Genomic DNA, 23496 nt, shown 5'->3' with positions numbered 1-23496 from the left:
CTAAATAGAGAAAGGGGAGATGAGTGGTGGACAGCTGGGTGGAGGGACAATGTCCAGAAGAGACAAAGGGGCAAGAGATGAGAGTAGATGAGGGTGGGAAAGTGGGGTAGGCCTCAACAGCTCACGCCACAGGGCAGGAGCCTCAAGCAGCTGGACCAGTCCCAGCAGTACGCTCTGTCAGCGTCCAGGGACAGCAAAATACAGAGGCTGCAGGGCTAATACGTGGCTACCTGCTGCTCACAACAACACTGCAGCTGCTCGCCCTCCTAGAACCCACCAGGGTCTTCCATAAGATCACCTGCCCTGCGGGCTACAGAGGAGCCACGTTCTGAGCTGCCTCTGTGGACGCAGGCCACTGACCCTGAAGGGCTAACCAGCCCATAAACGGGAAGTTCTAAATCCTGGCTCCAGATCCACCACAGGTGCCAAAAAGTAAACAGAAACAAGAGCTAATAAACTCTGAGTCAAAATGAGGTAAAAACACAATTTAAACATTAAAGTTTAATTTATATAAATAAAAGGAAATGCACTACTTAAATAATAATTCATCTGGGTCCTCTTGGATAATACAAAATTCTTCCATGGGCGCCTGATCATTGTGAGGCCAGCAACTCTTCTCACATGTGTAAATTAGAATGGTTCCAAATTCCACAGAAAGATCTGAAAAATACAACAAAACCAGGATTCCAATAAAGAGAAAGTGTTATGAGATACACTCAATATTCAGTTTGCTTAGTGGATATAGCCCAGACACTGGAACAAGACTGCTTGGGTTCAAACCCAGCTCTACCACCTAGCGATTTCACCTCTATGATATTATTATGTATTTATCATTATGATAAGATTATTGTGTGGAGTAAATAAGCTAGTACATATAAGACACTTGGAACAGAGCCTGGCACACCTTGAGTGTTATCTGTAAAGCAAAAAGGTTAAGCAGAAGAAGCTAATAGGAAGGAGAAGGATTGCTCAGTATCAGGATAACTGATGTTGCCATAGGCAGTGGTTTTACCTTACAAGCTGAAAAAATAATTACTTAAGGCAAAAACAGTGCTTATTAGTTCTCAGTCACAATACAGTCACAGTATTCCTACAAAAAGTGACTGCCGATTAAAAAAAAAACAGATTAGCAAAATATACTTTAAAAATATGACACTTCCCAGGTGGTCCAGTGGTTAAAACTCTGTGCTTCCACTGCAGGGGGCACAGGTTCAATCTCTGGTCAAGGAACTAAGATCTTGCATCCTGCGTAGTGTGGCCAAATCCAGACTACTTGACATTGAAGATCATTTTAAAATATGTCATACTAACAGAACACTACTTCCAAGAAAGGATACAGGCAAAAAGCTGAAAATAGAGCCTAAGAATTTATAGAAATGTATCAATGGATGGAGTCAGGAAGAATGGCATCAAGAGAATGTGAGTAATAAGAAAGCCTGTTGATATCAGAATAGGAAAACAGGAGTCAAGAAGATGAATTGAGCAACTGGTTTGGAGCAGCAAAGGAAAAATTAAAAAAATATAGGCAGGGCCTCCCTGGTGGCTCAGTGGTAAAGAATCTGCCTGCCAATGCAGGGGACGTGGGTTCAATCCCCAGGTCAGGAAGATCCCACATGCTGCAGAGCAACTAAGCCGGTGAGTCATCACTGAGCCTGTGCTCTAGAGCGTGGGAGCCACAGCTACTGACGCCCATGTGCTGCAGCTGCTGAAGCCTGAGCACCCTAGAGCCCTGCTCCACAACCAGAGAAGCCACTGCCAAAGAAGCCCTGTATACCGCAACTAGAGAGTAGCCCCCACTTGGCGCAACTAGAGAAAAGCCCACGCAGCAACAAAGACCCAGCAAAGCCAAAAATAAATAAATAAACAAAATTAAAAAAAAAAAATGTAGGCAGTTGGGCCTTCCCTGGTGGTCCAGTGCTAAGACTCCGTGGTCCCAATGCAGGGGGCCTGGGTTTGATTCCTGGTCGGGGAACTAGATCCCACATGTTCCAAATAAAGAGAAAGCATGCTGCATGTCACAACAAAGACAGAAGATCCTGCATGCTGCAACTAAGACCTGGAGCAGCCAAATAAATATACATATGTATTTTAAATGTAGGTGGTGATAATGGAAAGAAAGTCAAAGACATTCCCAAAAAAGGGTAAAATAGAGCTGAGTGGAGAAATAACCTGGTGAATTTGAGAAAATTCCCAACTAAAATGTCTAACAGGCAGTTTGTAGAGGGCATGAGAAGGCTGCAGCCTCAGTAGTAGTAACGACCAGGAGAGGAAAGAAGGAGGTGCAAAGAATCAGAATAAAATATGAAATAGCTGAGTATTATACATGAACCCAGAGACCTCCCACAGTGGGGGCTGAAGGGTAGAGAGGAGAGAGAGGCATAAGGAGATCGAAACAGTCCCATTACACATGTAATGAAAAACATCAGCAACCACAAGAAACAGAAAAACAAGGTGAAATCTAATTACAGGTAGAAGGGAAAGGCTTCTGAGAAGTTCAATGAATGCAGAGGGAAAGAGAAAAGATGTTATCATGGATTTGAGAAGAGAAAGATGACCAAACCAACTGGTGTTGCTTCTACAGAAAAGCTACAAACTCAACAGAAAAAATATTCAGGGGAATTCTCTGGTAGGCTGGTGGTTAGAACTCCTCACTTTCACTGCTGAGGGTGTGGGTTCAACCCTTGGTTGGGGAACTGAGATCCTGTAAGCCGCACGGCATGGCCAACTTAAAAGCAAGAAAGAAAATGAAGAAAAACTAAATATGCAGGTCCGAAGACCCATCCTACCCCACAATAAACAAAACTGCATGGGACTTCCTGGTGGTCCAGTGGCTAAGACTCTGCCCTCTCAACACAGGAGACCAGGGTTCGATCCCTGGTCAGGGAACTAGATCCCACATGCCTCAACTAAAAGTTTGCATGATGCAGCTAATGGTCCTGCATGCCACAATGAAAATCGAAGATCTCTCATGCCACACCTAAGACCTAGCACAGATAAAAAAAAATAAGGAAGTAAATAAGAATTACAGAATAATGGGACTGCAAGACGTGTTAGTTCAGTGACTGGGCTTCGTGGATAAAGAAAGTTCTATGGTGTTCATTACAAAGGGTGGAGGGGGATCAGTCCACCCTCAGACTTCTACAAAGCAACATTCAATGCCAAAAGATATCTAAATGATCATGAAAGATCTCAGAGATTTTCAGAAAAACATACTTCCCAATGAGGCCCAGCCATGGGAGATGACAGGAAGTACCAGATAAAAAGGCTGGTGGGGCCCTCACTATTAGAAGATGACAGCATGGGGTTTACCAAGTTTTGAAGAAAGAAAGTGGGGCTTAAGAACTTTACACACAAGTTGTCCTTCAAATAGAAAGGCAGACTAGCACCTATGAGCCCTCTTTGAGGCAATTACATGATGGAATCCAACTAGGAGAGAAGAGTCAGAATAAAGAATTCACAGGCTAAACAGCTATGAGAATTATGTTTATAGAATACAGATTGATAAACCTTGATAAAGCAAAAATGACACTAAAATATGTGGAGATGGAGTAGGGTAAACATTTCCTTATCTATTAAAGGGTCAAATACAAACTATTTAAAATTGAAATATAGGATGAATATAATTTTCTTAATTTTAGAGGATCTTTTAGAAACTAGGGCCTCTTTTAATAACCCATTACCTAAAAAGCCCAGCAACTGCTTCACTTATACTTAATTTTTCTTATGTTAAATTTTCATGAATTTATTTTAGTCCCTTAAATTAATATTACTAAATCTTTTTAGAAAAAAATTTTCTAGTCATACATCTATTTTAACTTTCTGTCTGCATTTATGCCAAGAATGATGACTGGAATGAACCTACACATGTGCTAATAATGGGGATTTCCAAGGTTTACCAGATATTCACAGAAAATCTCTAATAGAAAACTCAGTGATCAAAACAAGCAGAGAAAAAAAGGTAAATTGCAGGAAACAAGTAAAAATTTAAAAAACAGAACATGTCCCAAAGATATGAAAGAAGATACTGAACTCATAAAAACAAACCAAAAAAGGGAGCTTATAAAAAGGTTTATACCCTATGAGCCAATGAGATTTATTCCAAGAATGAAAAGATGTTTAAACATACCAAAATCAATGTAATATGCCACATTAATAGAATCAATAGAATTACATGGTATCTCAACTGATGCAGAAAAAAGCATTTGACAAAATTCAATACCCTGTAGTGATAAAAATCACTCAGTAAAGGAGGAATAGAAGGTAAATTCCTCAATCTGAAAAAGGCCATATACATGAAACACTCACAGTTAACATAATACTCAATGATGAAAAACTAAAAGGTATTCCCCTAAGACCAGGAACAAGACAAGGATGCCCACTTTTGTGACTTATATTCAATGAAGTTGTTCTATACAAAGTGATGGGACAAGAAAAAGAAAGAAAAGGCATCCAAATCAGAAAGAAGGAAGTAAAATTATCTCTATTGATCTTTTTTCCAAGAAAGCTTGTTTTTATTTTGTCTCTGTACTTAATATTTCCACACTAACAGAACAAAATCAAATTAGCTGCAGCTCAAATATTCATATTAAAATAATGATAACAGAATGTGACCACAAATATTCAGTGTTTCATCTTGATGTTTTCAAATAAGAATTGTTTAAAAAATATGTAGAACTGATCAGTTCCTAGGATAGTTACTAGAAAGTGATGATTTTTCTTTTTTTGGCGGCACCAAACGACTAGTGGAACTTCCTTAACTAAGGACTGAACCTGCACTCTGCCATGGAAGTGGAGAGTCTTAACCACCAGACCATGAGGGAAGCCCCTGAAAGTAACAAATTTAAAGAAACTGAAACAGTAGACAGTTTCGCAAGTTATTTTAGCTGTTGCTATATTTTGTCCTAGAAATAACTTACCCCTTAGAAAAATTATACTAAGATCAAACCTTGAAATGCTTTTCAATGTGGTAAAACTTACATGTTATTATAATGTCCATATAGCTAATGATGTAGGTAAAGATAAAAAGCGATCTCTTCTTATGTGTTTTTAGGACTTCCCTGGTAGCTCAGCTGGTAAAGAATCCGCCTGCAATGTGGAAGACGTGGGTTCGATCCCTGGGTTGAGAAGATTCCCTGGAGAAGGGAAAGGCTACCCACTCCAGTATTCTGGCCTGGAGAATTCCATGGACTGTATAGTCCATGGGGTTGCAAAGAGTTGGACACGACTGAGCAACTTTCAGTTTCCCTTTCTTATGGGTTTAATGCAATTCAAAGAATATATAAAATGGTCCTAAGAAATAAGGTTAAATTTGAAATATAAATTTAAGTTGGGAATATAAAAAGCAAACAATTTTCCTTGCTTTTGATGGTGTACAAGAAGTAGCCCACATAACAAATATGTCATATGACAAAGTATGTTCATGTCAAGATCACTTCCATCACCACAGAGGAAAGATTTACTGATTGTACTGAAATAAAAGAAAAAATGTATATGATGCATCTTACATAATTATTGGTAAACTGGAAAAAGATAACATTGACATAAGAAAGCCCATCATCATGAGTGACTATAGCAGCTGTGCAAAGAGGTAGAAGCCATTATTCCTCAACTGTGTATGACTGTGCCAGCCATGTGCCTTGGTTAGCTCTCAGAATCTTAACAGACAAAATTTCTTCTCCTAAAATTAAACCACAATAACCTTTAAAGTATTGTACAATGGATAAACATTTTTGTGAATTCAGTAAGTAGATGTGATATTTTCACGTCTGTTCTAAAAAGTACTTTAAATACACATATGAATACTCAGTGGTCACAAAGATCAAATGTAATCAGTCACTATTCCATGTAAAATGCTTACATTTAGCAAATAGTAATATGAATGTGTACGTATATATATGTACATATATATATATGTATAAAAAGCGCTAAGTCGTTTCAGTGGTGTTCAACTCTTTGCAACTAAGCAAGAATACTGGAGTGGGTTGCCATGCCCTCCTCCGGGGGATCTTCCCGACCCAGGGATTGAACCCAAGTCTCTTACATCTCCTGCATTGGCAGGTGGGTTCTTAACCACTAGCGCCACCTGGGAAGCCCAATAAAACATATATATTAGTAAATACAGATGATCTGATATTTTATGTAGAAAATCCTAATGAATCCACAGCAATCTGAAACAGTTTTCTGTTGTTTTTATATTATCCTTAAAAGCTCTGCCCTAGCCTTTATTCTTTCCTTATTTCTTTTTGGTTGGTTGGTCTTCTTTTTCTAGCTCCTTAAGGTAAATTAGGTCACTGACTTAAGATTTTTTCTTTGTTTTCAACATATGTGGTTACAGCTCTTAAGATGACATGGTTGGGGACTTCCCAGGTGATCCAGTGGTCAGGATTTCATGTTTCCACTGCAGGGGGCACAGGTTCCATTCCTGGGCGGGGAACTAAGACCCCACATGCTGCACAGTGCAGCCAAAAAATAAAAAAATTAAGACCCAGCAATGCCATTTGGAGGATATGCCCAAAAAAACTAAAAACAGTGACTCAAATGTATCTGTATACCAATGTTCCAAGCAGTGTTACTCATAGTAGCCAAAAGATGGAAAGCCCCACCAAGTTAAAGAACTAAAAAAAATCTGTATTACACAGTGAAATCTGTATATCATGAATGAACTATAAAAAGGAAAGAAATTTTGATATATGCTACAACATAAGCCCTGAAAACATTATGATAATGAAATAAGCCAGACACAAAAGGACGAATATCACATGATTCTACTTATGTCAGGTATCTAGAATAGGCAAATTCAAAGAGACAGAAATAGATAGAACAGAGGTTACCAGTAACTAGGGGAAGAGAAAAAGAGCCGGCGTGGGGGGGTGCTAATTCTTTTAGGGGAGGGGCGGAGTAGTTAATGAGTACTGATTTTTTTGTTTGGGATAGCAAAAAAAGTTCTGGGAATAAAATAGTGGTGACAATTACATAACACTGTGAATATACTTAATATCACTAAATTATACACTTAAAGAAATGGCTAAAAGGGTCAATTTTTGACTGTGTATTTTATAACACATTTTTTCAAAAAATCAATTATATTTAAACATATTAATACTAGCAGCAAACATCAGAAACTGAAATTTTTAAATGCCATTTACAATAGCATAAAAAAGCATTTAACACATACAGACAAAACTGAAAAAAGATATGCAAGACTCTACACTGAAAAGTATAAGACTCTATTGCAAGAAATTAAAGAGAACCTAAATAAATGGAGAGATATACTAGGTACATGGGTTGGAAGACTCAACATTGTTAAGACATCAATTCTCCTCGATCTGATCCAGAGAATCAATGCAATACCAAACAAAATCCCACAAAGTCTTTTAGTTTTTTTTAAGAAGTTGAGGAAATAACAACCCACTCCAGTATTCTTGCCTGCAGAATCCCAAGGACAGAGGAGCCTGGTAGGCTGCACTCCATGGGGTCCCAAAGAGTCAGACATGACTGAGTAGTGACTGAGCATGCACACATAGAATGGCTACCTTATTGGACAGCTCAGCTAAAGAATTAAGAAATAAAATGTAATTTTAGAAAACCCCACAGAAATGCAAATGATCTGGAAGAATCAAAATATTTTTGGAAAGGAAGAATAAAGCTGAAAGACTAATACAACCAAGTTACCAATCCAACACTTTGGCCACATGATAAGAAAAACCAACTCACTGGAAAAGACCCTGATGCTGGGAAAGACTGAAGGCAAAAGGAGAAGGGAGTGGCAGAGGATGAGATGGTTAGATAGCATCATGGACTCAATGGACATGAATCTGAGCAAACTCTGAGAGACAGTGAAGAACGCAGAAGCCTGGCATGCTGTAGTCCATGGGGTCGCAAAGGGTCAAACATGACTTAGTGACTAAACAACAACAAATCTTACAAAGCTACAGTGGTCAAGATAGGGTGGCAGTGGTGTCAAACAGAAAACAGATTAATGGAGCAGAATGCAGAATAAAGAGTACAGAAACAAATTAACACATATATGGACAACCAATATTCAACAAAGGTAAAAGATACTTGAGCAGAGAGAGAATATTCTTATCAATAAGCGGTGCTACAACAACTGGATATTCACATGGAAAAGAAGGACTTGAACCATACCTCATACCATATATAAAATTTAACTCAAAATGGTCATAAATCTAAATGTAAAACTAGAAACAAAACTTGTGTCCTTGGGCTAAGCAATTATTTCTTAGACAAGATATCAAAAGCATAATCCATAAGAAAAGATAAATAAATTGTGCTTCAAAATTAAAAACTGTTTTTAAAAGGACAGTTTAGAGAATAAAAAGACAAATCAGTACCTTATGGAAGGGGGAGAAAAAGGCACTGTTTTCAAGTGAAGAAACCTAAAATACCAGCCAACATCAACAATCAATGTTTAAAGAGGCACACTTGATAAGATGAGTGACAGGAAGAAAATGGCACTTTATCCCCCACCCCATGATTTTCTTCTCAATAATCCGTAGTCTCATTCTAATTATGAGAAAAAAAAATCAGATGAATTCCAACAGAAGGGCATCTTACAAAATAAGTGACCAGTACTCCCACAAATTGTCAAGGTCATCAAAAATGAGGAAGTCCTGGGATGTCACTGGTGGTCCACTGGCTAAGACTCCACACTCACAATGCAGGGGGTGCAGGTTTGATCCCTGGTCAGGGAACTAGACCCCACATTCTACAGCTGAAAATCCCGCATGCTGCAACAAAGACCCAGTGCAGCCAAATAAATAAATATTTCTTTTAAAAAAATCTTGCTTAAGAAAAAATGAGGAAGTCTGAATTTTCATCACAGGCAAGAGACACTCCAAGGGATATCCTGGATGGGCTCTTGGATATTAGCTAAAAACTAAGGAAATCTAAATAAACTGATAATGCATTAACATTGGCTCAGTAATTGTAACAAAAGTACTGTATTGTATTAGTATAAATTTATTTTAATAAAGGGGAAACTGGACGTGAGGTATATGGGAATTCTATGTACTTATTTCTCAATTTCTCTGTAAAGTGAAAGCTTCTAAAGTCTACACCAAAAAAAAAAAAAAACCCAAAAATAAAAATTGGCAAGCTAGACTTAGACAAAATATTTATATATTATATACCAGATGAAGGACTTGTATCCAAAATACATACAAAACTCTCAGAATTCAGCAAGAGGACAAAGTACCCAATTTTTAGAAAGAGAAAATGATTAGAACGGACACTTCACCAAAGAAAACATATAGTGATAAATCAGCACATGAAAATGATGCTCAAAATCATTAGAGAAACACAAATGAAAACCATGAGATATCACTACACACCTATGAGACTGAAATGAACAAGACAGACCATATCAAGTATTGCCAAGGATATGCAACTCTCATGTACTGTCAGTTGGGATACAAGTGGCACAGGCTCTTTAGAAAACAAGGTGGCAGTGTCTTAAAAAGTTAAATACACACCTACCACACGATTCAACTGCTTTTCTCCTAGATACTTAACCCAAAAGCCTATGTCCGTACAAAGGCTTGTAGGCAAATGTTCAAAGCAATTTTATTTATAATAGCCCCGAATGGAAGCAACAAATATGTTTCCTAAAAATAATTCTAATTTCCCAAATTTTCTGTAATGCTTATATTTTATAAGAAAACAAAGATGAAACACTAGATTTTCATTTTAAAAAATAATCCCAAATTAGTGCCAGAAACCCACAAACTCAAATAAATAAAGGGCCTTTTACCTAAATTAGCACTTCTGAGCATGCTGACCAGTGCTGGCATAAGCTGAAACTCAAATATCCTTCGGGCTCCACAGTGGCTGCAGGCTGGGAGCTCAGTGACTACTGATGTAGTACAGGTCAAAAAAAGTGGTTCTCCATCCCAGGAGTACCTAGAACAAGGAGAAAAAGAACCCTGAATTAGGGCCACATACAAGTCACATGTTAACATCCAAGACTACACTTTATCAATTTTGTTTCTTTCTTGGAGAATATCCAGAGCAAAACCAGAAAGCAAAGAAAATCCAAAGGCCCAGAAAACTAGCTGCAAGACTGGAAATCATAGCAAGACATCTGAATTCTCATCAATGCTTGATTTAAAGTCTAGATGAAGACACTAAAGCTAATGTTGAACTGAATTTAACTAAAACTGCAACAAAGCCCAGACTCTGCTCAACTGCAGATTGAGACTCAGCTCCCCACAGTTCTGGCCTTACAGAAGAAGGGGCGTGCACCCCTAAGGGATGAGTATTTAACTTCAGAATCTATCGTCCTCCAACATATAGTTTCCAGTAAATAATTTTTTAAGTTACTAGATAGGCAAAGAAGCAGAAAAAACTAACCCATAAAGAAAATGAATACATGGAGAGCCAGAGCCAAAATGATGAACTTTTCAGACACACTTTATGTTTTTAAAAATTTCATTGAAGTCTAGTTGATTTACAATGTTGTGTTTAACTTCTCCCGTACATCAAAGTGACTCAGTTGATTTAGTTTTTATTTCATTTTGGGGAAAATTTCCTATTTTATCTTTGAGTATTGTTTTGGATCCATTCGTTGAGTGCTCTTCTTTGGACACCAGTTATCTTTATAGTAGTTATATTTATCCACCTTCCAAGATAGCACCTTCTAATTGCTTTGTCTTTTTGTTCAACATTCATGAGATGTTTGAAACTCTCTTCACATCAGTACTTTGATTTTCAGCCAAGTCAACTACTTCTAAATTTATTAGATATGCAATGTGTGGCTTGATTTCTTTAGCAATTCAACTTCCCTTGGCATCTTATTTTCTCAACTTTGAGCTCTTGGTTTTATTAAACACATTGTCTTACAAAGTTCTTCTGTATCTTGAAAACTCTGCTGGGAATTATGTGTTCCTCAGATTATCTTTTCTTCCAGATATGGTTCTTGGCTCATTTTTGTATGCACTATTCATTTCTCTAATTTTACTGCCAACAGTATGAGTACATGGGTGGCCTGCCACTTTTCATCTAGTTCATGCCTCAAGACGGCAACTCTGTTTAGACCACCTGTTTGCTCCAAATCAGTGTGTGGGTTTTCTTGCTGACTTCCTGTCAATCTCACATCAGAGGTCTGTTCTTTTCCCCTTCTCCAAACACATTTTTCATTTCTTCTACTCTTCTGTAGGTGAATCGGGGTGGGGGTATAGTTCTGTAAGACTCAATGCAATCTACTAGAACACCTGGGCTTCATCTTTACTTCTGAGATAGTGTTAAATGTCTTACATGTTGCCCACTCTAATGGGCAAGAAATTGCCCTTGACTTCTTTATCATTTCTATAACGCATCATGGAACCCAACAACTTTTGCTTCTGAGAGGCAATTCCTAATTCCCTGTATCTTCACCCGCACCACACCCAGTTGTGTGGCCAAAAGCCCTACAGAAGAAGATACAGATTCTTTTCCTGTTTGTTTCTTTCCAGATTCAACATTACCGCAATTCTCAGGATGCTGTGCACTTATCAGTGTATTTTCAAGAAGTGAGAGAAGGTTGAATGGCTAGAACTCACACTAAAGGTACAGAAATGTCTCTACCTTCCTCTGTGAAAAGTAAGTTAACTACATAAATAAATAATGTGAGGCACCCAGAACTGCATTAGACTTTTGGTGATATTACATCCCAGATTGCCACTTTGAGTTTTATGGTATTAAATTTCCCTTCTTATTTCAATGCAGATGGAAGGGATTTTCTTTTTAAAGTTTGGTTTTTTCTACTTTATTTTTGGCTGATTTTTACTTTTTATATTCACTGTAACCAGGTATTAGGATAGAGAGACCACTTGATTTTACTCTGACCACTGTATCTAGACCCATTTTTCCACGTTTTCCCTGTGTTGTCATTTTTATATACTATAACCTGCTGGATATGTCATTTCCTCTGAGAGCCTCTGTGACATCCTATTTAGAACAGTTATGTTGTATTTTCCTCATTTATCACTTGTGGAAATCATACAATGTATCTTTTTACTTTTAAACTGTCTCACTAGAAGGTAAAATCTATAAAAACATGGACTCTGTATCATTTTTTGTTGTACCTGCAGCATCTATAATAGCACCTAGCATCAGGCATAGACTCAGTAAATATTAGCTGAATGAATGAAGGTGCTCACTGAATCCTTCCAAACAGTCTACCAAGTAGGCATTAGGCCCATTTTATAGAAGAGTAAATAGTCATCTGCCCCAAGGCCAAGTCTTCTAAGACCAAAACCAAGGTTCTTTTCATCCCTACCATGTTTGAAAATGTACTGGTATCACAAATACCTACTACATGTAGGCACTATGCTTTGCATGAGAATAACATACTGTCCTCACTGCCAAAGATCATGAATACCTAAGTATACCAATACTATTAAGAGATCCTTATAGATCTCTGCTTCCCCAAAACTTAGCACAGTGGGTTTCAAACAACAGTCAGTATTTATGGATGTTTTACAGAGTATTTTGATCATCACCTCATTTAGTTCCCAGAGGAATCCTATGAAACAGGTATTATCATCCTCATTTTAGAGATGAGGCACTGAGGATAAGAAAGGTTAAGTGAATTGCCCATGGACCTTCAACTAGAAATGGAAAATCCAGGCCTTGAACTTCCAAGACCTCTTATTCAACATCCTCTGGGCAGTTGTTACTTGTCACAAAGTATTACGTCTTCCTTATAAGAAACTTGCAAAGTAGAATGCACAAGGGAAATAAAACCAAAACTACTATAACAAAGATTTAGTTTCAAAGATGTAAATCAAACTGACAAGGACACATTCTGTAGTCTAAGAATAATCAAGACTCCACACCCCAAATAACACCCTCCTAAATCCCTATCTCCAGCATTGCATCAACACTCTTCCAATTTCACAAGCCAGCTCAAAACCACTTTGCTGCCTTCCAATCTTTTACTCTCATATCCAAGGGTCACCAAGAATTGCCATTATACAAGTATCTCCCAAATGCATTCCCTGTTTCCCATATCCTCTGCCTTGATCCAAAACCTTATACCATCTCTCACCTGGATTCCTTGAATCTCAAGTGATCACATCACTCTCCTGGCATCCACTGGCTACAGAATAAAATATAAATTCTTTAGTAAGAGATGGATTGAAAACATACCTAATCCATGCCAGTACTAGACACCAAGTCTGGGGAGTACCCAGTCTGTTAAGGACAACAAGGGTGTGTGTCCTAAAGGAGGTCAAGGTGTGGAGCTGCGGGAGGCAAGAACCAAGCTGTTCTCATTTCAGACACCATGGTGTCCAGCCCATTGACTTGCCCCTATCCCACCATTATGCACTTGGCTATCTTTTTCCTTCATCAGTTACCTCTGTGACTCAAAGCATCCTTGGCCTTTAGTCCTACAGGGTAGGGGCTAGGGGCTCCAAGTGTGTCTCCTGCATGGTGCCTTCCCTGATGAAACAAGGCAAAGGCCCCTGGTCCCTCCTCTGGGTTTCTGGCATACTTGTTCACATCTCTGTTGGGCACCTATCAGAGCATATAGTGTCCTGTCTCCTCTGACCAGACCAGGTACTTTTGTGGCCAGCACCAAGAGTGGCTGTTAGTGGACCAACTCCAAGTCCAGCACACAGTAATTCAGCCCTGTAGGAGGAGTGGATCAGTGTGAGCACTGAGTCTCATCAGTGAAGAGGCCCCTCCCAAGGGGTGGTCTCCATCTAAGAATTACTGCCACTACTGAGGGGCCACATGCTTAAGTAATTGGTTTAATCTGAAAATTCTGTTGATGGTTTCATAATTTGGGCATGTTTTCAACACAGCATCTCTAGTTGTCATGCCTAATTAAAGTAAGGAGAAATAAAGTGAATTATCATCAATAAAATTAGGATGCAAGAATCAAGAGTAAAGTCTGACTTTGTACTTAGGAGTAAAAACTACCATCAAACAATATATGTCAAGAACCTTTAAACTTCAAAATTTCGATCCTCAATTTCGCTCTTAGAACTAGATTAAAGAGAAATCACTACCACATTCCAGGAGTTGTGAACAGGATGCATATGCAGCACTGAACTGCGCAAAACTGAAACGAACCACGTGGAAACAATTAAATACCCAACAATACTGCCACAAGCAAAGTCAAAATACAAACAGGCCCAGAAAATAAGTCATAATAATGTTAATCATATAAAAGTAATCGTTAACAATCTAATATATAAAAAGTTCCTAAAAATCAAAAGGCACAAGAACTTAAGGAAAAATGGGTAAAGGTTATGAATAGACAATAGGGAGGCCAAAAAGGTTTCTGTAAAGTCTTAACAGAAAAACCTGAACAAACTTTTGGCCCACCCAACAGAAGTAATTCCACAACACAGAGGAAGATATTCATAAGAAAAAAATCAGGTAAAATTATACCAAGATGCCCTTTTTCACCTTGAATTGACAGAACTACAAAAGCATGAAGCTCACCCTGCTGGCAAGGCTATGGGAAAATAGGCACTTAAAGGTTGCCAGTAGGAATTAAAGGTCATATATTGCCAGCAGGAATTAAAGTCCAATGGGAGAAAACTGGGTGCTATCAGTTAAAACCACGCTTACATAAACCCTTCTGCTTAACTACGCCGCTTCAGGAAACGCATCCTAGAGAAACACTTGCTCACTGAAAGTCCATCAACAAGTAAAATGGACATGGGACTACGGTAACTTTTTTAAAAACCTAGTTCTCAATGTTCTGAAAAGATACAGTACTAGATAATAGTACAGTTAAAAAGGCAGGACACAGAATGTTTCTTGAGTGCTTTCTTATGATTAAAAAAAAAGGAAAGTAACATGTACTATTTGCTTTGACATGCATAAAGAAATTACATAAGCACACATAGGAAACTAACAACAGTGATGAACTGAGTAGATCTGAACAGTAGGAATTATTTCATTATATTTATACATACATGCATATGTACATACTTTCATGTTTTTGAGTCTTAAAAATGTGTTATCTATTGAATATTTAAATTTAAAACAGAAGAAAATCACTTGGAAGAATTTTTAATACATAGGGAAACCCTCAATACCAACAAATTTTTATGAAAAGTGAATATATTCCATGACCCCAATTAACAGCAACAAAAAAATACACACAATACCTACTTACACGTATACGTCCAGATATGTAAAAAAAATAACTAAACTTAATACACTAAAATATTAGCTTCTTGGTTTGGGGAATATTGTGGATTTTGGTTTTCTTGTTCTATTTTTCTGTGTTTTCCTAACTAACACACATTACTTTTATCACCAAGAAAAACAATAAAAGAAAATGTGCCTTTACCTTAAAATCTGCTCCTGACAAGCAGCAATTCTCTTCATAAATTTGTAAAATATCTTATCTCCACTTTTAATTATAGTCTTCTCATATTTTTCATCACCATCACGAGACAGACTAAAAAGAGAAGCAGAAAACACTTTTGCGTGTCTACATTCAGAGAATTACTGTGTTTAGAACAGGACACAGGGAATTCCCGATGGTCCACTAGTTAGGACTCCACATGCTCACTGCTGAGGGCCCAGCTTGAATCCCTGGCTGGAGAACTAAAATCCCACAAGCTGCTCTGGGTGGCCTAAATAAATAAACAAGTTTTTAGAAAAGAAAAGAGAGTACACAACTTTTAAAAACTTTACCACAGTAAAATATACATACATAACTTAAAAATCATAAATTTAATACTTTATAATGAATAACAGTAACCCCCTGCCCAACTTTCTCCCAAGCCCTGCTTCTTAGCCATTTTCAACACTGGATAATTATTTGCAATGTAAAAAGTCACTATGGGGCTTCCCTGGTAGTCCCGTGGTTAGGAATGCGCCCTGCAGTGCAGGGGATGCTGGTTCAACCCATGGTCCAGGAAGACTCCCCCATATCTCAGGACCACTAAGCCCATGCACCACAACTACGGAGCCCAGGCTCTCGTGTCCCTGCTCTGCAATAAGAGAAGCCGCTGCAATGAGAAGCCCGCACATTGCAAGAAGAGTAGCCCCCACTCGTTGCAACTAGAGAAAGCCTGTGTACAGCCACAAAGACTCAGGGTAGCCAAAAATAAAACAAATAAATAAACAAAATAAAACGTCATATACCCACTGGCTCTTGCCATGTCTTTCTCCATTATGGAGTATTTTCAAACACCAACACGTCTTCGTGCACTCCAACACTATCTTGAAAATGCTTATAAATGAAACCATTCTGGTCATTTTCGTGAGAATCCTTATAAATAAAACCAAGTGTTTTCAAGCTAACTCAAGGGTGGCTCATAAGATTTCCTCGTCTCTGTCTCCCTTTCTAGCCCAAGAGGAGTGAAGCAGACAGGTCCTACACACCTACGTGTGTCGGACATGAAAAAGTTCTGCCTGAAAAAGTATCCCCAGTTTTGAGGAGAAAACCAAAGAGTACCCACTCTGGCAGCCTCCTGATTAAACCACCTCTCAAACTCAACAGCACACACGCTCACCTATGGGAAAGCAGCTGTTCCATATCAACTCCTTCTCTCTGCTGATACTCCCTCAGAAGGCTCTGAGCATGGTCCAGACTGACAAAGTCCGTGTAGTCGTCCTCATCTACGACACAGATGTAATAGGGCAGGAACTGCGGCACCGCAGGAGGCAAGGCCAGCCCTTCCCCGGGAGGCGCAGGAGGAGCAACACCTGGGACAGTATCCTGCAGGCGGAGGTCCTGGAGCTGGGAGGTCCAGTCTCTGTCCTTGGCATTGCTCGAATCATTTCCAAAATCCGCGACAGGCTGTGGTGGAGACGCTTCCTCACTGTCACTTCCCCAGTCATCTGCACCTTCACACCAATCCTCAGCTGTGAGGCCATTTTCCTGTTTCTGGGAAAATACCCAGTGAATGAGGTATTCAAGCACACTGTTTCCTTGGCTTCCTGAGCCACCTAATCCTTCACCTTTCCGAAGGAACCTTACTTAACACCTCCCCTCTCACTCCGGCACCTCATGGTTTACTCAAAAGCATGTTGGAGGTGACATATGTTGTGCTTCCTTTTCAGGGGCACTGTGGCAGATATACTATGGTGGTTTCTTCAACACCTCTTTCAGCTGTGCTTCATGAACTGCAAAAGCTGGTAAGAACGAACTACATTTCCCAGACTCCTAAGCAGTTAGGGTTCTAGATATGGTCAGGGGGTCTGCTCATAAGGAACATTAGAGAGACAGACTTGACGAAGTGAAGTGGAAAGAGTGACCAAAAGGCAGTCTGTGTGTAGATGGAGACAGAGCAAGGCTCTGGAGTCAACAGTTCTGACAAGGGCAACTTTCGTTCACCAGAATACATCTGGGCTTCCCGCCTGCATGAGAAGTGGCATGGCAGCTCCCTGACAGGCCAGTTCTGAGCTGTAGTTCTGCAGGTCACTCCTGGAGTCATTTCCTCCAGCCTATCTACTAAAATAAGGAAAAACTTAACTTTAAATCAGTCTCAGCTATAAAAAGTCAAAACGCTTTTCTATCATCTACAATTGAACCCCAAGAAATACAGGCAAACGCCACCTTTTTATTCCCAGTATTGCTAGTACAATGCTTCGCACACATTAAGAACTCAGTGAACATATAAAGCAACATTTACTGGCAAAGAAAAGCTGGATTTTATTCTGCAGTCCTATCTTTGCAGGCAGTCCATGGGGTCGCAAAGAGACACGATTTAGCGACTAAACAACAACAATATGATAGTCACAACCGCGTTACCTGAGCGTCCTGAGTCTCTTTCTCTCTCATCTGCAGGCACTGGGAGCGGAACACCTTCCAACTTCATAGTAAAGAAAAACTGCGGTGAGGACTCCATCGCCAACTACCAGAGGGCTGGCCAGTCCCCTCCCGGAGACCTGGAGCAGCCGCCGCTCCCGCCCACTCGGCATAAATCCCGTCGGCAGCTCAGCCTCCCCGCCTACCTGCGCGCCCCGCCGCTACCGCACTCAGGCCGAGGGCAAGCGAACACGTGCAGGAGCCGATGAAAAGGAGAGCCTTCCAGCGGGCAGTACACCTGCACGACGAGGGCAAGCGGCTGCCGGCACAGCTCACACACCGGCCTCGGAGCTGCCACGGCGGGCAGGGCGTCCTGAAGACAAGGAAAGCGCTCAGACCCTGACTTTGTCCAGGGACCTCGCCCACTCCCTCACCCCGTAGCCCAACACCAGCTCCAGCCGACCCCGGCGCCCGCGCCCCACCTCACCGGAACGCCGCCCAGCTTGCTTGCGGTCCAGGCGCTCGGCCCAGCGGGACGGCCGGGCACTGCAGCATCTCGAAGCCCGAGCAGCACTGGCTTCCGAACGGCCGCCATGACGACCGGGAGAACACGTGAAGAGGCGGGCTACGGCAGCCGAGAAGGTGCGCGCCTGTGCGCATGCGCACCGCTGACGCCTGTGGGACAGCCCCGCCCCTCCTAGACCTTTTGGGAGATGTAATTTGGAGTTCTAAGTTCAATATCGTGGATCCCAGATGGTTTTTTTTCCCCTGATAATGCGCCGCGGAACGAAGTAGGTACCATCTACTGTGAGGTATCTTCCCGAGAAGTTTTATCTAAAATCAGGGGGACTTCCCTGGCGGTCTGGTGGTCCCGAGCTTCAAATGTAGTGGGCGGGGTTCGATCCCTGGTAGATTCCACTTGCGCAAGGGGCGGCCCCCCAAAAAAATTTGGGGGGGGGAAATAGCACTCTCCTAAACAACCCCCCACCCCACCCCACCTCCGAAAAAAGGGGGGCGGGGGAGAAAAGAGAGAGTCCTAAATTTTTAGAGAAAAAATGTATAAAGTATTAGTCGTTCAGTTGTGTCTCTTTGCGACCCATGAACTGTAGCCCACCAGGCTCCTCTGTCCATGGAATTTTCCAGGCAAGAATATTGCAGTGGGTTACCATTTCCTTCTCCAGGGCATCTTCCTGACCCAGGGATCGAAACCCGGTCTCCTGCATTGCAGGCAGTTTCTTTATCATCTGAACCGCCAGGGAAGCCCACATTTTTGAGACACATTGAAATGCCTTTATTGTAGATGAAATGATATATCTGGAGTTTGGTACGTGATGGCAGGGGTCGTAGATGAAATAAAATGGGCCCTGGGTTGATAATTGTTCGAGTTTGGCGTGAGGCACAGGGTGGTCTGTTATGCTATTTGACTTTTATATGGTCGAGCTTTTCCGTAATAAAAATTTTAAAACACCTGTGGCACACGCAGGGGAATTTAAAAAACATAGTGCTAAGTGAAAGAAGCTAGGTACAAAAGGCCACATTCTAGAAAAGGTAGGCTTTGTAGTCAAATCGATGCTTGCCAGTTTGGGTTTAGGGGGCAGAGATTGACCACAAAAGGGTGCCAGAACTTGGGGTGATGAAAATGCTATAGATCTCACTTGTGCTGGCTACATGACTGGACAGAATTGTCAGAACTGTACACCAAAGGAAGATGAACTTTTACTATATGTAAATTACACCTCAATAAATTGGACTTAACAAAAGCATGTTGCAGAAGTACTTTTTCAGGCTTTGTACCATGGTATGTAAAAAAATAAAAATAGACACAGGTGCCTCCTTATGTTTGACTCTGGCCCCAGCGAAGACTTGGAGGTGAAACCTGTTTACTCCTAGTTTATTACTGCCAATCTGATGGCTTTACAGATGCTGTGAAGTCCAATCTTGCTGTTCTCGTCATGTCTAGCCAAAATGGCTGGATGACTTGGTAGATACTTGTTATTTTAGCTAAATGTTTCCCAGGATACATTTCTAAATTACTGCAATAAGAAACAAACTTCAAAATTCTTCTTGGGGATTTCTCTGGTGGTCCAGTGGTTAAGACTCCATGCTTCCACTGCAGGAGGCACAGGTTCAATCCCTGGTCAGAGAACTAAGATTCCCAAAAAAGACTGCCCCCCCAAAAAAAAATTTTTTTTAAGCCCTATTCTTGCTAACATAGCAAGATCTCCTCCAGCAAAAGGCCACATTCTGGAAAAGGTAAACTTTTTGTAATCAAATTGATGGTTGCCAGTTACTGTGCTCTCTCCAATGTCATCTGATTATATCATAACACTACCTATCACAGCCTCTCCATCAACGTGTGATCACAGCATGAAGGCTTATTACTTAAGAGGAATTTTCAATATGTGAATTACTACTGCATTCCAGAATTCCAGAAGCAATTTAAAAGCAATTTTGACACTGGCATTATTGTGAAGTCCTTGGGACGAGTGCTTGCATGTGTGAGACTTGGAAGTGTCTAACTTAATTCATGATTTTGTAGAGTTTGGGCCTCCTGACAAACTCACAGAAATCATCAAATGGTGATACATTTGATATTTGAGGAAATACAGAATGAAGATGTTGAACACTGCTTCAGTCTCACCCAAAGAGCTGTTTGTGATGGTTAATTTTACATGTCAACTTAACTGGGCTAAAGAATGACCAGATAGCTAGTAAAAACATATTTTCTCTGATTGTCTATGAGGGTGCTTCAGAAGAGAATAGCACTTGAATTGGTAGACTGAATAAAGATCTGCCCTCTATAATGTGAGTGGGCATTCTCCAATCTACTGAGAGCTCAAAGAGAACAAAAAGATGGAGAAAAGATGAATTTTCTCTCTTTGAGCCAGGACAACTGTCTTCTTCTGCCCTTGCACATCAGAGCTCCTGGCTCTCAAGCCTTCAGACTCTGGACCTTAACATCAGTGGCCTCTTAGTTTTCATGCCTTCAGGGTCAAACTGAATTATGCCCCTGGCTTTCCTGAGTCTCAGCTTGTAGACAGCATATTGGGGGATTTCTCAGCCTCCATAATCGTGTAAGCCTCCTCCCATAGGAAATCTCATTCACCTCTGTAGAGATACACAGACATATATCCTATTGGTTCTGCTCCTCTGGAGAACTCATATACTATTCAAGACTCGCAACAACTGGCAGCTACACAGTAAGTGGAAGCTGTAAGTGATGACAGTGGCAGTGATGAGCAGAACAAGGTAGGGCCAAGGGACATGTGGCCAATTGTTTTCCAGGTCCTCTTCCTCCTGACGTGAGACTTGGCAGCTGGCCCAGAACTCAGGGGTCTCACTGCTACAAGATCCTTTGTGTGAAACCAAGTCAGCCTGAGACAGTCTGCTGCCAGAACTTTCCTCTAAGTTTTTTGTGTGTGCTTGCTCTTTTGTAAAGAGGAAGTGCCTCTGCTGGGAATATAGCCCACTTTTCATCAGCTGTATTAAGGTGGGTCAGCAGGGGTTTCAACAGAGCTTGAGTGTTGAAGAGCCTCTATCAGTTCTGCAAAAGTGGGGAGAGAAGTGGACATTCACTTTGGGAATAAAAAAAGAATCTCACTTCACCAACAGGAGGATGAGAAGTGCTGACAATTTCTGTTACTTATTTTAGGTGGATATTTGCACCTATATGGTCATTCTCTACAATCAGGGTATTCCTTCCTTTCATGGGTACAGTTTCTCTTCTCTTTATAAGAACAAAAAAATACAAGTCCTGACTTTTTCCTGTTTTGAGGAAGGAACATGAGCAAGCCAGAGGACAACTCAAATGCAGGCAGCCCAGAAGATGCGGTGAAGGCCACCCTGATGACAGGGTCGAGGGCAGCAGGGCCTTATGAGGGGCAGTAGTTTTCCTGGTTCAGATCATTCTCTGTCATGGTCTAGGGTGTAGGTCTGGAAAGCTCAGCCTCTAGCATGCCCATTGGTTCTGTTCATCATTGTTTTTTTAAATCTTATTTAATTTTTGGCTTATTTACTTACTTATTTTTGGCTTATTTATTTATATCCCTTGTGGCTTAGCTGGTGAAGAATCTGCCTGCAATGCAGGCACCTGGGTTCAATCTCTGGGTTGGAAAGATGCCCCGGAGAAGGGAAAGGTTACCCACTCCAGTATTCTGGCTTGGAGAATTCCATGGACTGTATAGTCCATGGGTTGCAGAGAGTCGGACATGACTGAGCAACTTGCACTTCACTTCATTTTTGGCTCTGGTGGATCTTCGTGGCCACTCCAGGTCTTTCTCTAGTTGCAGTGAGCTGAGGCTACTCTTTAGTGATGCACGGGCTTCTTATTGCAGTTTCTGCTGTTGTGGGGCTCAGGCTCAGTAGTTGTGGCTCCTGGGCTCTAGAGTTTAGCTCAGTAAGAGTTTAGCTCATGCCCATGTGGTATATGGGCTTAGTTGCCCCGTGGCATGTGGAATCTTCCTGGACCAGGGATTGAACCCATGTCCCCTGCATTGACAGGCAGATTTTTAACCACTGGACGACATGGAGAGTCCCATCAATTCTTTATTTTTTTTTTTTAATATGGAACGCTTCACGAATTTGCGTGTCATCCTTGCGCAGGGGCCATGCTAATCTTCTCTGTATCGTTCCAATTTTAGTATATGTGCTGCCGAAGCGAGCACCCATCAATTCTTTAAATGAAATTCCTTTTCAGCTAAGTTGGCCAGAAGTATTAATATATTGAATAGAAGTACCTTAAATAGAAAATAAAAAAGCAGTTTGTTCAAAATTCCTTTTTTTTCAATGTCTACCTTATAAAAGGAAAGAATTACCTGGGCACCTGGCCAGGAGTTAGCAGTCACTCTTGCTCTGGGCCAGGAATCCACCCAAAGAGACAAAATCTCACTGTGGTTTTAAAAACCGTTCATCAAACAGAAGGATACAGTCCCTCCAAAGCCACAAAGGTGAGCAGTGTAAGAAGACGGAGAAGAGATCCGGCTGCAGAGGCCAAGCTGCCCTTGAGACATGGACAGTGCCCTGCTCCACCCACTCTCTCCTCAAGGGGCCATCTTCCAGTGTGGATCTGCTCACCAATTACAGTCAAGCCTCAGTCAAGGCAACCACTCTTCCTACTGGGCACCTTGACTTCTGCAGAAAGCCCATCTCACAACAAAGAGGCTAAGCCCATGACCTCCTTTGTGACATATTTATTTTTCTTCCTGGTACACGAACAATAAACATAGATCAGAAAAATCAGTTGCACTGAAACACTTCAGCCAATTGTAGAACAGAGAGGGTGTGGACACTGAAAGGGCAGGGGTGGCAACTCCAGACTAGCTTCCCCCAAAGGGCTCGTGGTCCAAGCCCAAAACCAGAGGGTGCTCTGGGCAGGACCATGCAGTGCAGACTCTGGGCAGGCAGACAAGAAGGACCAGTCACAACAGGGGCTACTGCTGGGCACGAGTTTATTAGCTTCTGGCCTCGCGCTCCTGCTTGATGAAGTTGATCAGCCCATTGGTGGAAGAATCGTGAGAAGTCACTGGGCTGCTGCCGTCAAGCTCAGGTTCAATTTTCTTAGCCAGCTGCTTTCCCAGCTCCACTCTGCCAGGGAGAGGAGAAATAAGGGTATGAGGAGGCTTCCAGCATTACTAGTGAAATCCACAAGCCAACTCACCTCGGGTAGGCATTCCCTACCCTCCCCTCGAGCCAGCAACTCACCCCCACTGGTCAAAGCTGTTGATGTCCCAGATAACGCCCTGAATGAAGATCTTGTGCTCATACATGGCTGTGGA

General features: G+C 41.1%; 2 protein-coding genes and 1 non-coding gene across 4 annotated transcripts in view; all 3 read right to left on the bottom strand.

Moving 5' to 3' along the window:
* Positions 1 to 486: 486 nt before the first annotated feature.
* PDCD2L (programmed cell death 2 like) lies at positions 487 to 18370 on the bottom strand. Of its 2 annotated transcripts, none has more exons than XM_043436347.1 (7): positions 18210 to 18370; positions 17929 to 18095; positions 17726 to 17786; positions 16485 to 16858; positions 15311 to 15421; positions 9770 to 9918; positions 487 to 660 (listed from the first exon to the last, which is right to left on the bottom strand). In XM_043436347.1, the coding sequence occupies exons 1-7, from the start codon at positions 18315 to 18317 to the stop codon at positions 530 to 532; spliced, it is 1101 nt and encodes a 366-aa protein (XP_043292282.1). In that variant the 5' UTR covers positions 18318 to 18370; the 3' UTR covers positions 487 to 529. The 2 variants fall into 2 exon arrangements, with proteins under 2 accessions (XP_043292282.1, XP_043292283.1); XM_043436348.1 differs by having other exon boundaries at positions 16485 to 16852.
* A 3909-nt stretch (positions 18371 to 22279) lies between these two features.
* On the bottom strand, positions 22280 to 22386 carry LOC122421768. The gene has a single exon (XR_006263585.1). It is a non-coding gene; the product is annotated as a U6 spliceosomal RNA (small nuclear RNA).
* A 510-nt stretch (positions 22387 to 22896) lies between these two features.
* GPI (glucose-6-phosphate isomerase) overlaps positions 22897 to 23496 on the bottom strand; it is a 29680-nt gene continuing 29080 nt past the window's right edge. The window contains exons 17-18 of the mRNA XM_043436346.1: positions 23423 to 23489; positions 22897 to 23305 (exon numbers count right to left, since the gene is read on the bottom strand). Of these exons, the coding sequence (XP_043292281.1) occupies positions 23173 to 23305; positions 23423 to 23489 (200 nt within the window). The 3' untranslated portion in view covers positions 22897 to 23172. The remainder of the gene's footprint in view (positions 23306 to 23422; positions 23490 to 23496) is intronic.

This window comes from Cervus canadensis, chromosome 18 (assembly GCF_019320065.1).
Source record: "Cervus canadensis isolate Bull #8, Minnesota chromosome 18, ASM1932006v1, whole genome shotgun sequence".
Classification (NCBI taxonomy): domain Eukaryota; kingdom Metazoa; phylum Chordata; class Mammalia; order Artiodactyla; family Cervidae; genus Cervus; species Cervus canadensis.
This window is presented reverse-complemented; position numbering and strand designations above follow the sequence as displayed.

Excerpts from the sequence above, each read along its gene's own strand:
- PDCD2L (XM_043436347.1), bottom strand. The coding sequence starts at position 18,317 with ATGGCGGCCGTTCGGAAGCCAGTGCTGCTCGGGCTTCGAGATGCTGCA. Across the intron at positions 9,919-15,310 it reads TGTCAGGAGCAGATTTTAAG|GTACTCCTGGGATGGAGAAC; the intron begins GTAAAGGCACAT and ends TCCTTGTTCTAG. Across the intron at positions 661-9,769 it reads GCTCAGAAGTGCTAATTTAG|ATCTTTCTGTGGAATTTGGA; the intron begins GTAAAAGGCCCT and ends TGTATTTTTCAG.